At 45.9% G+C, this 13,950-nt stretch overlaps 1 protein-coding gene across 2 annotated transcripts in view; it reads left to right on the top strand.

The window, feature by feature from the left end:
• The window catches only part of ltk (leukocyte receptor tyrosine kinase), a 109,393-nt gene that overhangs the window by 34,287 nt on the left and 61,156 nt on the right, over positions 1-13,950 (top strand). For both annotated transcript variants that reach the window (XM_024428590.2, XM_042325480.1), the window contains exons 6-7: positions 1,357-1,496; positions 1,603-1,743. In XM_024428590.2, coding sequence (XP_024284358.2) covers positions 1,357-1,496; positions 1,603-1,743 — 281 coding nt within the window. The remainder of the gene's footprint in view (positions 1-1,356; positions 1,497-1,602; positions 1,744-13,950) is intronic.

Genomic DNA, 13,950 nt, shown 5'->3' with positions numbered 1-13,950 from the left:
ACAGTACTGTATAATGTTCAGCACTCACCCACAGAATGTACAGTACTGTATAATGTTCAGCACTCACCCACAGAATGTACAGTACTGTGTAATGTTCAGCACTCACCCACAGAATGTACAGTACTGTATAATGTTCAGCACTCACCCACAGAATGTACAGTACTGAATGTACATAATGTTCAGCACTCAGTACTGTGTAATGTTCAGCACTCACCCAGAATGTACAGTACTGTATAATGTTCAGCACTCACCGTAATGTGCAGAGACATTTGAACCTATTAGCTGAGGTAGTAATAGAAGTGAGCTTTTAAGAGCATCTCATTTTTTTTTAGGGGGGAAGTGAGCTTTTACCTCACGTGGATGGATGGTTGTTGTATGGCAGAGACAGCATAGAGCCAATATGAACAGTGTATACTATATGTTGTCAAGAAAGGATGGAATCTAGACAGTTTGAATTGAATTTGATTTGGGCAAAAGATATACAAAAATATGTACCATGTGTCGCCAGAGGATAGCACATTATTAATTAAAACACTTGTTTCTAAAGTGGTCCTTGATGTAAAAACATACGGAACATGCAATGATTAGACAAAATGACAAACAAAGACATTACATTCACGTTTCCATCCCAAAATGTGCCACTGTAGATTGCACTAAAAAATAGTTTAAATGAGTTACGTTATTCTGACTTCAGTTGAGAGGGAAATGTATAAACCTCAATTTAAAATGTCCTAATATAATCTTTAAGTGTAGTATAATGGTTGCTTGGGTATGAAGATGCAACACACTCCTCCCATTAAAAGTGAAGTTGTTTGATGACCAGAGACGGTTTGTGACATAGACAAGGCTGCTTAGACGTTTATTTGAACAGAAAGTCCTTTCAAGATTTTGCTGCCCAGACAAACATGCCACAACCTCACACACACACACGCACGCACACACACACACACGCACACACACACACACACGCACACACACACGCACACACGCACACACACACACACACACACACACACACACACACACGCACACGCACGCACACGCACATGCACACACATGCACATGCACACACGTTTTGTTCTTCTATCTTCATGGGGACCTACAGTTTTTTCTCCATTCAAAATCCTAACCCTAACCATTAACCCCATACCCTTACCCTAATTCTAACCCTAAACCTAATCCCTAAGTTTAAAATAGCCTTTGTCCTCATGAAGACGTGGGAAATGTCCCCACAAGGGAGAATGTTCCTTGTTTTACTATCTTTGTGGGGACTTTTGTGGATTTTATGTCCCCACAAGCGTAGAAGAGCCAACCCACACACACATGCACAGTTAACCCTCTCTTTGCTTGGAACAGGGCCCAGTGGGAGGTGCTGGAGACGGTGATTGAAGAGGTGGATGAGCCCTTCCAGGTGACCCTGCTCTACTCCACTTGCCTGGGGAAGGATAGGGGGACTCTGGCTCTCGACTCCCTGGAGCTCATAGACTGTGACATGGGTAAATTCTGAATTACATCTCCGAACGTTAATAGAAACATAAAAATGCTATAATATTTTTCCGGGAACTAATCTGGAAACTAAATGTGAACTCTTTCTTGTTCCAGGTCACCATGAATTACAGCTGGGCACAGACTGTGACGAGATCACTTCTTTCCACTGTGAGCTAGGAGGCTGCATTGACAAGTCTAGAGTATGTGACTTCCACAGTGACTGCCCCCTAGGGGAGGATGAGGGATTTATCTGTGGTGAGTCTAAGGCCTTAAAGGGATACTGCGAGATTCTGGCAATTAAGCAGTTTTTCTACTTTTTCTACACAGAGTCAGATGAAAAGTAGAAACATTTATTGATTACCAGAATCTCGCAGTATTCCTAAGAGAAGCTTCAACAGTGCAACAACGTCACATGACATTACTGACGTTGAATTCAGGGTCCAGATTTTTCATGGTCATCATGTGGCTAGGACAAAAATCCTGGGCCCTATGTGTGTGTACCTTGCATCTGATCTTTCCAAGAAAGATGTTGTCGAATATGTGTGTATATTTCATCCAAACATCATACTTTGAGAAATCTGCATAAGTTGTGTAACATTCTGAAATTTCAAATAGGCCTTCACCATAATTCATTGCCAGCTTTGATTTATTTTATTTTATAAACCTCACCAAAGTAAATCTTATAACGTAGTGATCAGATTATGTTTGAAACAGCTAACCCTAAAGGAAAAAGAGTTTCAGCATCTTAAATCACATCGTTTTTGGTTGGGTATTCTCATTGGATTAAATTAATGCAATTAGAAGTGACGAGAGTGATGTGACAAGCCACAAAGACAGAGTGTGGTACCACTGGCAGGGTGCATGCCACCTGCATTAACTGTATTAAAGTTTTAGGCCATGATGAATTGTTAATCCTTTCACTGGAGGCAGTGGATTAGCCAACAGTAAGTGCTCTCCTTCTCTTTACTGTGTGTCTCAGTCAGTTCCTTCTCTTTACTGTGTGTCTCAGTCAGTTCCTTCTCTTTACTGTGTGTCTCAGTCAGTTCCTTCTCTCTACTGTGTGTCTCAGTCAGTTCCTTCTCTTTACTGTGTGTCTCAGTCAGTTCCTTCTCTCTGTGTGTCTCACTGTGTGTCTCAGTCAGTTCCTTCTCTCTACTGTGTGTCTCAGTCAGTTCCTTCTCTCTACTGTGTGTCTCAGTCAGTTCCTTCTCTCTACTGTGTGTCTCAGTCAGTTCCTTCTCTCTGTGGGTCTGTCAGTTCCTTCTCTCTGTCTCTCAGTCAGTTCCTTCTCTCTGTGTGTCTCAGTCAGTTCCTTCTCTCTACTGTGTGTCAGTTCAGTTCCTTCTTCTCTACTGTGTGTCCTCAGTGTCAGTTCCTTCTCTCTACTGTGTGTCTCAGTCAGTTCCTTCTCTCTCAGTTCCTGTGTGTCTCAGTCAGTTCCTTCTCTCTACTGTGTGTCTCAGTCAGTTCCTTCTCTCTGTGTGTCTCAGTCAGTTCCTTCTCTCTACTGTGTCTCAGTCAGTTCCTTCTCTCTGTGTGTCTCAGTCAGTTCCTTCTCTCTACTGTGTCTCAGTCAGTTCCTTCTCTTGTGTGTCTCAGTCAGTTCCTTCTCTGTGTGTCTCAGTCAGTTCCTTCTCTCTACTGTGTGTCTCAGTCAGTTCCTTCTCTCTACTGTGTCTCAGTCAGTTCCTTCTCTCTGTGTGTCTCAGTCAGTTCCTTCTCTCTACTGTGTCTCAGTCTTCCTTCTCTCTGTGTGTCTCAGTCAGTTCCTTCTCTCTGTGTGTCTCAGTCAGTTCCTTCTCTCTACTGTGTCTCAGTCAGTTCCTTCAGTTCCTTTCCTTCTCTCTGTGTCTCAGTCAGTTCCTTCTCTCTACTGTGTGTCTCAGTCAGTTCCTTCTCTCTACTGTGTCTCAGTCAGTTCCTTCTCTCTACTGTGTCCTTCAGTCAGTTCCTTCTCTCTACTGTGTGTCTCAGTCAGTTCCTTCTCTCTGTGTGTCTCAGTCAGTTCCTTCTCTCTACTGTGTCTCAGTCAGTTCCTTCTCTCTACTGTGTCTCAGTCAGTTCCTTCTCTGTGTGTCTCAGTCAGTTCCTTCTCTCTACTGTGTGTCTCAGTCAGTTCCTTCTCTCTACTGTGTGTCTCAGTCAGTTCCTTCTCTCTGTGTGTCTCAGTCAGTTCCTTCTCTCTGTGTGTCTCAGTCAGTTCCTTCTCTCTGTCAGTTCCTTCTCTCTACTGTGTCTCAGTCAGTTCCTTCTCTCTACTGTGTCTCAGTCAGTTCCTTCTCTCTGTGTCTCAGTCAGTTCCTTCTCTCTACTGTGTCTCAGTCAGTTCCTTCTCTCTACTGTGTCTCAGTCAGTTCCTTCTCTCTACTGTGTCTCAGTCAGTTCCTTCTCTCTACTGTGTCTCAGTCAGTTCCTTCTCTACTGTGTGTCTCAGTCAGTTCCTTCTCTCTACTGTGTCCAGTCAGTTCCTTCTCTCTACTGTGTCTCAGTCAGTTCCTTCTCTCTACTGTGTGTCTCAGTCAGTTCCTTCTCTCTGTGTGTCTCAGTCAGTTCCTTCTCTCTACTGTGTGTCTTAGTCAGTTCCTTCTCTCTGTGTGTCTCAGTCAGTTCCTTCTCTCTGTGTGTCTCAGTCAATTCCTTCTCTCTGTGTGTCTCAGTCAGTTCTTTCTCTCTACTGTGTGTCTCAGTCAGTTCCTTCTCTCTACTGTGTCTCAGTCAGTTCCTTCTCTCTGTGTGTCTCAGTCAGTTCCTTCTCTCTACTGTGTGTCTTAGTCAGTTCCTTCTCTCTGTGTGTCTCAGTCAGTTCCTTCTCTCTACTGTGTCTCAGTCAGTTCCTTCTCTCTACTGTGTGTCTCAGTCAGTTCCTTCTCTCTGTGTGTCTCAGTCAGTTCCTTCTCTCTACTGTGTGTCTCAGTCAGTTCCTTCTCTCTACTGTGTCTCAGTCAGTTCCTTCTCTACTGTGTCTCAGTCAGTTCCTTCTCTCTGTGTGTCTCAGTCAGTTCCTTCTCTCTGTGTGTCTCAGTCAGTTCCTTCTCTCTACTGTGTGTCTCAGTCAGTTCCTTCTCTCTGTGTGTCTCAGTCAGTTCCTTCTCTCTACTGTGTCTCATTCAGTTCCTTCTCTCTACTGTGTCTCAGTCAGTTCCTTCTCTCTACTGTGTCTCAGTCAGTTCCTTCTCTCTGTGTGTCTCAGTCAGTTCCTTCTCTCTGTGTGTCTCAGTCAGTTCCTTCTCTCTACTGTGTGTCTTAGTCAGTTCCTTCTCTCTGTGTGTCTCAGTCAGTTCCTTCTCTCTGTGTGTCTCAGTCAATTCCTTCTCTCTGTGTGTCTCAGTCAGTTCTTTCTCTCTACTGTGTGTCTCAGTCAGTTCCTTCTCTCTACTGTGTCTCAGTCAGTTCCTTCTCTCTACTGTGTCTCAGTCAGTTCCTTCTCTCTAGTTCCTTCTCTCTGTGTGTCTCAGTCAGTTCCTTCTCTCTACTGTGTCTCAGTTCTTCTCTCTAGTCAGTCAGTTCCTTCTCTCTACTGTGTGTCTCAGTCAGTTCCTTCTCTCTGTGTGTCTCAGTCAGTTCCTTCTCTCTACTGTGTCTCAGTCAGTTCCTTCTCTCTGTGTGTCTCAGTTCCTTCTTCTCTACTGTGTCTCAGTCAGTTCCTTCTCTCTGTGTGTCTCAGTCAGTTCCTTCTCTCTACTGTGTCTCAGTCAGTTCCTTCTCTCTACTGTGTGTCTCAGTCAGTTCCTTCTCTCTACTGTGTCTCAGTCAGTTCCTTCTCTCTACTGTGTCTCAGTCAGTTCCTTCTCTCTACTGTGTGTCTCAGTCAGTTCCTTCTCTGTGTCTCAGTCAGTTCCTTCTCTCTACTGTGTGTCTCAGTCAGTTCCTTCTCTCTACTGTGTGTCTCAGTCAGTTCCTTCTCTCTACTGTGTGTCTCAGTCAGTTCCTTCTCTCTCTCAGTCAGTTCCTTCTCTCTACTGTGTGTCTCAGTCAGTTCCTTCTCTCTGTGTGTCTCAGTCAGTTCCTTCTCTCTACTGTGTCTCAGTCAGTTCCTTCTCTCTACTGTGTCTCAGTCAGTTCCTTCTCTCTGTGTGTCTCAGTCAGTTCCTTCTCTCTGTGTGTCTCAGTCAGTTCCTTCTCTCTACTGTGTCTCAGTCAGTTCCTTCTCTCTGTGTGTCTCAGTCAGTTCCTTCTCTCTACTGTGTCTCAGTCAGTTCCTTCTCTCTACTGTGTGTCTCAGTCAGTTCCTTCTCTCTGTGTCTCAGTCAGTTCCTTCTCTCTACTGTGTCTCAGTCAGTTCCTTCTCTCTACTGTGTCTCAGTCTTCCTTCTCTCTACTGTGTCTCAGTTTCCTTCTCTCTACTGTGTCTCAGTCAGTTCCTTCTCTCTACTGTGTGTCTCAGTCAGTTCCTTCTCTCTACTGTGTCTCAGTCAGTTCCTTCTCTCTACTGTGTCTCAGTCAGTTCCTTCTCTCTACTGTGTGTCTCAGTCAGTTCCTTCTCTCTGTGTGTCTCAGTCAGTTCCTTCTCTCTACTGTGTGTCTCAGTCAGTTCCTTCTCTCTGTGGGTCTCAGTCAGTTCCTTCTCTCTGTGTGTCTCAGTCAGTTCCTTCTCTCTACTGTGTCTCATTCAGTTCCTTCTCTCTACTGTGTCTCAGTCAGTTCCTTCTCTCTACTGTGTCTCAGTCAGTTCCTTCTCTCTGTGTGTCTCAGTCAGTTCCTTCTCTCTGTGTGTCTCAGTCAGTTCCTTCTCTCTACTGTGTGTCTCAGTCAGTTCCTTCTCTCTACTGTGTCTCAGTCAGTTCCTTCTCTCTACTGTGTGTCTCAGTCAGTTCCTTCTCTCTGTGTGTCTCAGTCAGTTCCTTCTCTCTACTGTGTGTCTCAGTCAGTTCCTTCTCTCTACTGTGTCTCAGTCAGTTCCTTCTCTCTGTGTGTCTCAGTCAGTCAGTGTCCTCAGTCAGTTCCTTCTCTCTACTGTGTGTCTCAGTCAGTTCCTTCTCTCTGTGTCTCAGTCAGTTCCTTCTCTCTACTGTGTGTCTCAGTCAGTTCCTTCTCTCTACTGTGTGTCTCAGTCAGTTCCTTCTCTCTGTGTGTCTCAGTCAGTTCCTTCTCTCTGTGTGTCTCAGTCAGTCCTTCTCTACTGTGTCTCAGTCAGTCCTTCTCTCTACTGTGTCTCAGTCAGTTCCTTCTCTCTGTGTGTCTCAGTCAGTTCCTTCTCTCTACTGTGTCTCAGTCAGTTCCTTCTCTCTACTGTGTGTCTCAGTCAGTTCCTTCTCTCTGTGTGTCTCAGTCAGTTCCTTCTCTCTGTGTGTCTCAGTCAGTTCCTTCTCTCTACTGTGTGTCTCAGTCAGTTCCTTCTCTCTGTGTGTCTCAGTCAGTTCCTTCTCTCTACTGTGTGTCTCAGTCAGTTCCTTCTCTCTGTGTGTCTCAGTCAGTTCCTTCTCTCTGTGTGTCTCAGTCAGTTCCTTCTCTCTACTGTGTGTCTCAGTCAGTTCCTTCTCTCTACTGTGTCTCAGTCAGTTCCTTCTCTCTCAGTCTGTCTGTGTCTCAGTCAGTTCCTTCTCTCTGTGTGTCTCAGTCAGTTCCTTCTCTCTGTGTGTCTCAGTCAGTTCCTTCTCTACTGTGTGTCTCAGTCAGTTCCTTCTCTCTACTGTGTGTCTCAGTCAGTTCCTTCTCTCTACTGTGTGTCTCAGTCAGTTCCTTCTCTCTACTGTGTCTCAGTTCCTTCTCTCTACAGTGTCTCAGTCTTCCTTCTCTCTACTGTGTGTCTCAGTCAGTTCCTTCTCTCTACTGTGTCTCTCAGTCCTTCTCTCTACTGTGTGTCTCAGTCAGTTCCTTCTCTCTGTGTGTCTCAGTCAGTTCCTTCTCTCTACTGTGTCTCAGTCAGTTCCTTCTCTCTACTGTGTCTCAGTCAGTTCCTTCTCTCTGTGTGTCTCAGTCAGTTCCTTCTCTCTACTGTGTGTCTCAGTCAGTTCCTTCTCTCTGTGTCTCAGTCAGTTCCTTCTCTCTACTGTGTGTCTCAGTCAGTTCCTTCTCTCTGTGTGTCTCAGTCAGTTCCTTCTCTCTGTGTGTCTCAGTCAGTTCCTTCTCTCTACTGTGTCTCAGTCAGTTCCTTCTCTCTACTGTGTGTCTCAGTCAGTTCCTTCTCTCTGTGTGTCAGTCAGTTCCTTCTCTCTGTGTGTCAGTCAGTTCCTTCTCTCTACTGTGTGTCTTAGTCAGTTCCTTCTCTCTGTGTGTCTCAGTCAGTTCCTTCTCTCTAGTGTCAGTTCCTTCTCTCTACTGTGTGTCTCAGTCAGTTCCTTCTCTCTACTGTGTGTCTCAGTCAGTTCCTTCTCTCTACTGTGTGTCTCAGTCAGTTCCTTCTCTCTGTGTGTCTCAGTCAGTTCCTTCTCTCTACTGTGTGTCTCAGTCAGTTCCTTCTCTCTGTGTGTCTCAGTCAGTTCCTTCTCTACTCTCAGTCAGTTCCTCTCTCTCAGTGTTCCAGTCAGTTCCTTCTCTCTGTGTGTCTCAGTCAGTTCCTTCTCTCTACTGTGTGTCTCAGTCAGTTCCTTCTCTCTACTGTGTTCCTCTCTCTGTGTGTCTCAGTCAGTTCCTTCTCTCTACTGTGTGTCTCAGTCAGTTCCTTCTCTCTACTGTGTGTCTCAGTCAGTTCCTTCTCTCTACTGTGTGTCTCAGTCAGTTCCTTCTCTCTGTGTGTCTCAGTCAGTTCCTTCTCTCTACTGTGTGTCTGTGTCTCAGTCAGTTCCTTCTCTCTGTGTGTCTCAGTCAGTTCCTTCTCTCTGTGTGTCTCAGTCAGTCCTTCTCTCTACTGTGTGTCTCAGTCAGTTCCTTCTCTCTGTGTGTCTCAGTCAGTTCCTTCTCTCTACTGTGTCTCAGTCAGTTCCTTCTCTCTACTGTGTCTCAGTCAGTTCCTTCTCTCTACTGTGTCTCAGTCAGTTCCTTCTCTCTACTGTGTCTCAGTCAGTTCCTTCTCTCTACTGTGTGTCTCAGTCAGTTCCTTCTCTCTGTGTGTCTCAGTCAGTTCCTTCTCTCTGTTGTGTGTCTCAGTCAGTTTCTCCCTTCTGTGTGTCTCAGTCAGTTCCTTCTCTCTGTGTCTCAGTCAGTTCCTTCTCTCTGTGTGTCTCAGTCAGTTCCTTCTCTCTGTGTGTCTCAGTCAGTTCCTTCTCTCTGTGTGTCTCAGTCAGTTCCTTCTCTCTACTGTGTGTCTTAGTCAGTTCCTTCTCTCTGTGTGTCTCAGTCAGTTCCTTCTCTCTACTGTGTCTCAGTCAGTTCCTTCTCTCTACTGTGTGTCTCAGTCAGTTCCTTCTCTCTACTGTGTGTCTCAGTCAGTTCCTTCTCTCTACTGTGTGTCTCAGTCAGTTCCTTCTCTCTACTGTGTCTCAGTCAGTTCCTTCTCTCTACTGTGTGTCTCAGTCAGTTCCTTCTCTCTGTGTGTCTCAGTAAGTTCCTTCTCTCTACTGTGTCTCAGTCAGTTCCTTCTCTCTACTGTGGGTCTCAGTCAGTTCCTTCTCTCTGTGTGTCTCAGTCAGTTCCTTCTCTCTACTGTGTCTCAGTCAGTTCCTTCTCTCTACTGTGTCTCAGTCAGTTCCTTCTCTCTACTGTGTCTCAGTCAGTTCCTTCTCTCTGTGTGTCTCAGTCAGTTCCTTCTCTCTGTGTGTCTCAGTCAGTTCCTTCTCTCTACTGTGTGTCTTAGTCAGTTCCTTCTCTCTGTGTGTCTCAGTCAGTTCCTTCTCTACTGTGTGTCTCAGTCAGTTCCTTCTCTCTCTCAGTCTGTTCCTTCTCTGTGTGTCTGTGTCTCAGTCAGTTCCTTCCTTCTCTGTGTGTCTCAGTCAGTTCCTTCTCTCTGTGTGTCTCAGTCAGTTCCTTCTCTCTACTGTGTGTCTCAGTCAGTTCCTTCTCTCTGTGTGTCTCAGTCAGTTCCTTCTCTCTGTGTGTCTCAGTCAGTTCCTTCTCTCTACTGTGTCTAGTCAGTTCCTTCTCTCTCTGTGTGTCCTTCAGTTCCTTCTCTCTACTGTGTCTGTGTCCTTCTCTCTAGTGTGTCAGTTTCCTTCTCTCTACTGTGTGTCTCAGTCAGTTCCTTCTCTCTACTGTGTCTCAGTCAGTTCCTTCTCTCTACTGTGTCTCAGTCAGTTCCTTCTCTCTACTGTGTCTCAGTCAGTTCCTTCTCTCTGTGTGTCTCAGTCAGTTCCTTCTCTCTACTGTGTGTCTCAGTCAGTTCCTTCTCTCTACTGTGTCTCAGTCAGTTCCTTCTCTCTACTGTGTCTCAGTCAGTTCCTTCTCTCTACTGTGTCTCAGTCAGTTCCTTCTCTCTACTGTGTCTCAGTCAGTTCCTTCTCTCTACTGTGTCTCAGTCAGTTCCTTCTCTCTCTGTGTGTCTCAGTCAGTTCCTTCTCTCTACTGTGTGTCTCAGTCAGTTCCTTCTCTACTGTGTGTCTCAGTCAGTTCCTTCTCTCTGTGTGTCTCAGTCAGTTCCTTCTCTCTACTGTGTGTCTCAGTCAGTTCCTTCTCTCTGTGTGTCTCAGTCAGTTCCTTCTCTCTACTGTGTGTCTCAGTCAGTTCCTTCTCTCTGTGTGTCCAGTCAGTTCCTTCTCTCTACTGTGTGTCTCAGTCAGTTCCTTCTCTCTACTGTGTGTCTCAGTCAGTTCCTTCTCTCTACTGTGTCTCAGTCAGTTCCTTCTCTCTGTGAGTCTCAGTCAGTTCCTTCTCTCTGTCTGTCTCAGTCAGGTCCTTCTCTCTGTGTGTCTCAGTCAGGTCCTTCTCTCTACTGTGTCTCAGTCAGGTCCTTCTCTACTGTGTGTCTCAGTCAGTTCCTTCTCTCTGTGTGTCTCAGTCAGTTCCTTCTCTCTACTGTGTCTCAGTCAGTTCCTTCTCTCTACTGTGTGTCTCAGTCAGTTCCTTCTCTCTACTGTGTCTCAGTCAGTTCCTTCTCTCTACTGTGTGTCTCAGTCAGTTCCTTCTCTCTGTGTGTCCAGTCAGTCAGTTCCTTCTCTCTACTGTGTGTCTCAGTCAGTTCCTTCTCTCTACTGTGTGTCTCAGTCAGTTCCTTCTCTCTCTGTGTGTCTCAGTCAGTTCCTTCTCTCTACTGTGTCTCAGTCAGTTCCTTCTCTCTGTGTGTCTCAGTCAGTTCCTTCTCTCTACTGTGTCTCAGTCAGTCCTTCTCTCTACTGTGTCTCAGTCAGTTCCTTCTCTCTACTGTGTGTCTCAGTCAGTTCCTTCTCTCTGTGTGTCTCAGTCAGTTCCTTCTCTCTACTGTGTCTCAGTCAGTTCCTTCTCTCTACTGTGTCTCAGTCAGTTCCTTCTCTCTGTGTGTCTCAGTCAGTTCCTTCTCTCTACTGTGTCTCAGTCAGTTCCTTCTCTCTGTGTGTCTCAGTCAGTTCCTTCTCTCTACTGTGTGTCTCAGTCAGTTCCTTCTCTCTACTGTGTGTCTCAGTCAGTTCCTTCTCTCTACTGTGTCTCAGTCAGTTCCTTCTCTCTACTGTGTCTCAGTCAGTTCCTTCTCTCTGTGTGTCTCAGTCAGTTCCTTCTCTCTACTGTGTCTCAGTCAGTTCCTTCTCTCTACTGTGTGTCTCAGTCAGTTCCTTCTCTCTGTGTGTCTCAGTCAGTTCCTTCTCTCTGTGTCCTCAGTTCCTTCTCTCTACTGTGTGTCTCAGTCAGTTCCTTCTCTCTACTGTGTGTCTCAGTCAGTTCCTTCTCTCTACTGTGTGTCTCAGTCAGTTCCTTCTCTCTACTGTGTCTCAGTCAGTTCCTTCTCTCTACTGTGTGTCTCAGTCAGTTCCTTCTCTCTACTGTGTCTCAGTCAGTTCCTTCTCTCTACTGTGTCTCAGTCAGTTCCTTCTCTCTACTGTGTGTCCTCAGTCAGTTCCTTCTCTCTGTGTGTCTCAGTCAGTTCCTTCTCTCTCAGTCAGTTCCTTCTCTCTGTGTGTCTCAGTCAGTTCCTTCCTCTCTGTGTGTCTCAGTCAGTTCCTTCTCTCTACTGTGTCTCAGTCAGTTCCTTCTCTCTGTGTGTCTCAGTCAGTTCCTTCTCTCTACTGTGTCTCAGTCAGTTCCTTCTCTCTACTGTGTGTCCTCAGTCAGTTCCTTCTCTCTACTGTGTGTCTCAGTCAGTTCCTTCTCTCTACTGTGTGTCTCAGTCAGTTCCTTCTCTCTGTGTGTCTCAGTCAGTTCCTTCTCTCTGTGTGTCTCAGTCAATTCCTTCTCTCTGTGTGTCTCAGTCAGTTCCTTCTCTCTACTGTGTGTCTCAGTCAGTTCCTTCTCTCTACTGTGTCTCAGTCAGTTCCTTCTCTCTGTGTGTCTCAGTCAGTTCCTTCTCTCTACTGTCTCAGTCAGTTCCTTCTCTACTGTGTGTCTCAGTCAGTTCCTTCTCTCTACTGTGTCTCAGTCAGTTCCTTCTCTCTGTGTGTCTCAGTCAGTTCCTTCTCTCTACTGTGTCTCGTCAGTTCCTTCTCTCTACTGTGTCTCAGTCAGTTCCTTCTCTCTACTGTGTGTCTCAGTCAGTTCCTTCTCTCTACTGTGTGTCTCAGTCAGTTCCTTCTCTCTACTGTGTGTCTCAGTCAGTTCCTTCTCTCTACTGTGTCTCAGTCAGTTCCTTCTCTCTGTGTGTCTCAGTCAGTTCCTTCTCTCTACTGTGTCTCTCAGTTCCTTCTCTCTACTGTGTGTCTCAGTCAGTTCCTTCTCTCTACTGTGTGTCTCAGTCAGTTCCTTCTCTCTACTGTGTGTCTCAGTCAGTTCCTTCTCTCTACTGTGTCTCAGTCAGTTCCTTCTCTCTACTGTGTCTCAGTCAGTTCCTTCTCTCTACTGTGTGTCCTCAGTCAGTTCCTTCTCTCTGTGTGTCTCAGTCAGTTCCTTCTCTCTGTGTGTCTCAGTCAGTTCCTTCTCTCTGTGTGTCTCAGTTCCTTCTCTCTACTGTGTGTCCTCAGTCAGTTCCTTCTCTCTACTGTGTCTCAGTCAGTTCCTTCTCTCTGTGTGTCTCAGTGTTCCTTCTCTACTGTGTGTCTCAGTCAGTTCCTTCTCTCTGTGTGTCTCAGTAAGTTCCTTCTCTCTACTGTGTCTCAGTCAGTTCCTTCTCTCTACTGTGGGTCTCAGTCAGTTCCTTCTCTCTGTGTGTCTCAGTCAGTTCCTTCTCTCTACTGTGTCTCAGTCAGTTCCTTCTCTCTACTGTGTCTCAGTCAGTTCCTTCTCTCTACTGTGTCTCAGTCAGTTCCTTCTCTCTACTGTGTCTCAGTCAGTTCCTTCTCTCTGTGTGTGTCAGTTCCTTCTCTCTGTGTGTCCTCAGTCAGTTCCTTCTCTCTACTGTGTGTCTCAGTCAGTTCCTTCTCTCTGTGTGTCTCAGTCAGTTCCTTCTCTCTACTGTGTCTCAGTCAGTTCCTTCTCTCTACTGTGTGTCTCAGTCAGTTCCTTCTCTCTACTGTGTGTCTCAGTCAGTTCCTTCTCTGTACTGTGTGTCTCAGTCAGTTCCTTCTCTCTACTGTGTGTCTTAGTCACTTCTTTCTCTCTGTGTGTCTCAGTCAGTTCCTTCTCTACTGTGTGTCTCAGTCAGTTCCTTCTCTCTACTGTGTCTCTTAGTCAATTCCTTCTCTCTGTGTGTCTCAGGTAGTTCCTTCTCTCTGTGTGTCTCAGTCAGTTCCTTCTCTCTACTGTGTGTCTCAGTCAGTTCCTTCTCTCTACTGTGTCTCAGTCAGTTCCTTCTCTCTACTGTGTGTCTCAGTCAGTTCCTTCTCTCTACTGTGTCTCAGTCAGTTCCTTCTCTCTACTGTGTCTCAGTCAGTTCTTTCTCTCTACTGTGTGTCTCAGTCAGTTCCTTCTCTCTACTGTGTCTCAGTCAGTTCCTTCTCTCTACTGTGTCTCAGTCAGTTCCTTCTCTCTACTGTGTGTCTCAGTCAGTTCCTTCTCTCTGTGTGTCTCAGTCAGTTCCTTCTCTCTACTGTGTCTCAGTCAGTTCCTTCTCTCTGTGTGTCTCAGTCAGTTCCTTCTCTCTACTGTGTCTCAGTCAGTTCCTTCTCTACTGTGTGTCTCAGTCAGTTCCTTCTCTCTACTGTGTGTCTCAGTCAGTTCCTTCTCTCTGTGTGTCTCAGTCAGTTCCTTCTCTCTACTGTGTGTCTCAGTCAGTTCCTTCTCTCTACTGTGTGTCCTCAGTCAGTTCCTTCTCTCTACTGTGTCTCAGTCAGTTCCTTCTCTCTGTGTGTCTCAGTCAGTTCCTTCTCTCTACTGTGTGTCTCAGTCAGTTCCTTCTCTCTACTGTGTGTCTCAGTCAGTTCCTTCTCTCTACGCTGTCTCAGTCAGTTCATTCTCTCTACTGTGTATCTCAGTCAGTTCCTTCTCTCTACTGTGTCTCAGTCAGTTCATTCTCTCTACTGTGTCTCAGTCAGTTCCTTCTCTCTACTGTGTCTCAGTCAGTTCCTTCTCTCTACTGTGTGTCTCAGTCAGTTCCTTCTCTCTGTGTGTCTCAGTCAGTTCCTTCTCTCTACTGTGTGTCTCAGTCAGTTC

The sequence above is a fragment of the Oncorhynchus tshawytscha genome, linkage group LG08 (genome assembly GCF_018296145.1).
Source record: "Oncorhynchus tshawytscha isolate Ot180627B linkage group LG08, Otsh_v2.0, whole genome shotgun sequence".
Taxonomy (NCBI): Eukaryota; Metazoa; Chordata; class Actinopteri; order Salmoniformes; family Salmonidae; genus Oncorhynchus; species Oncorhynchus tshawytscha.
This window is presented reverse-complemented; position numbering and strand designations above follow the sequence as displayed.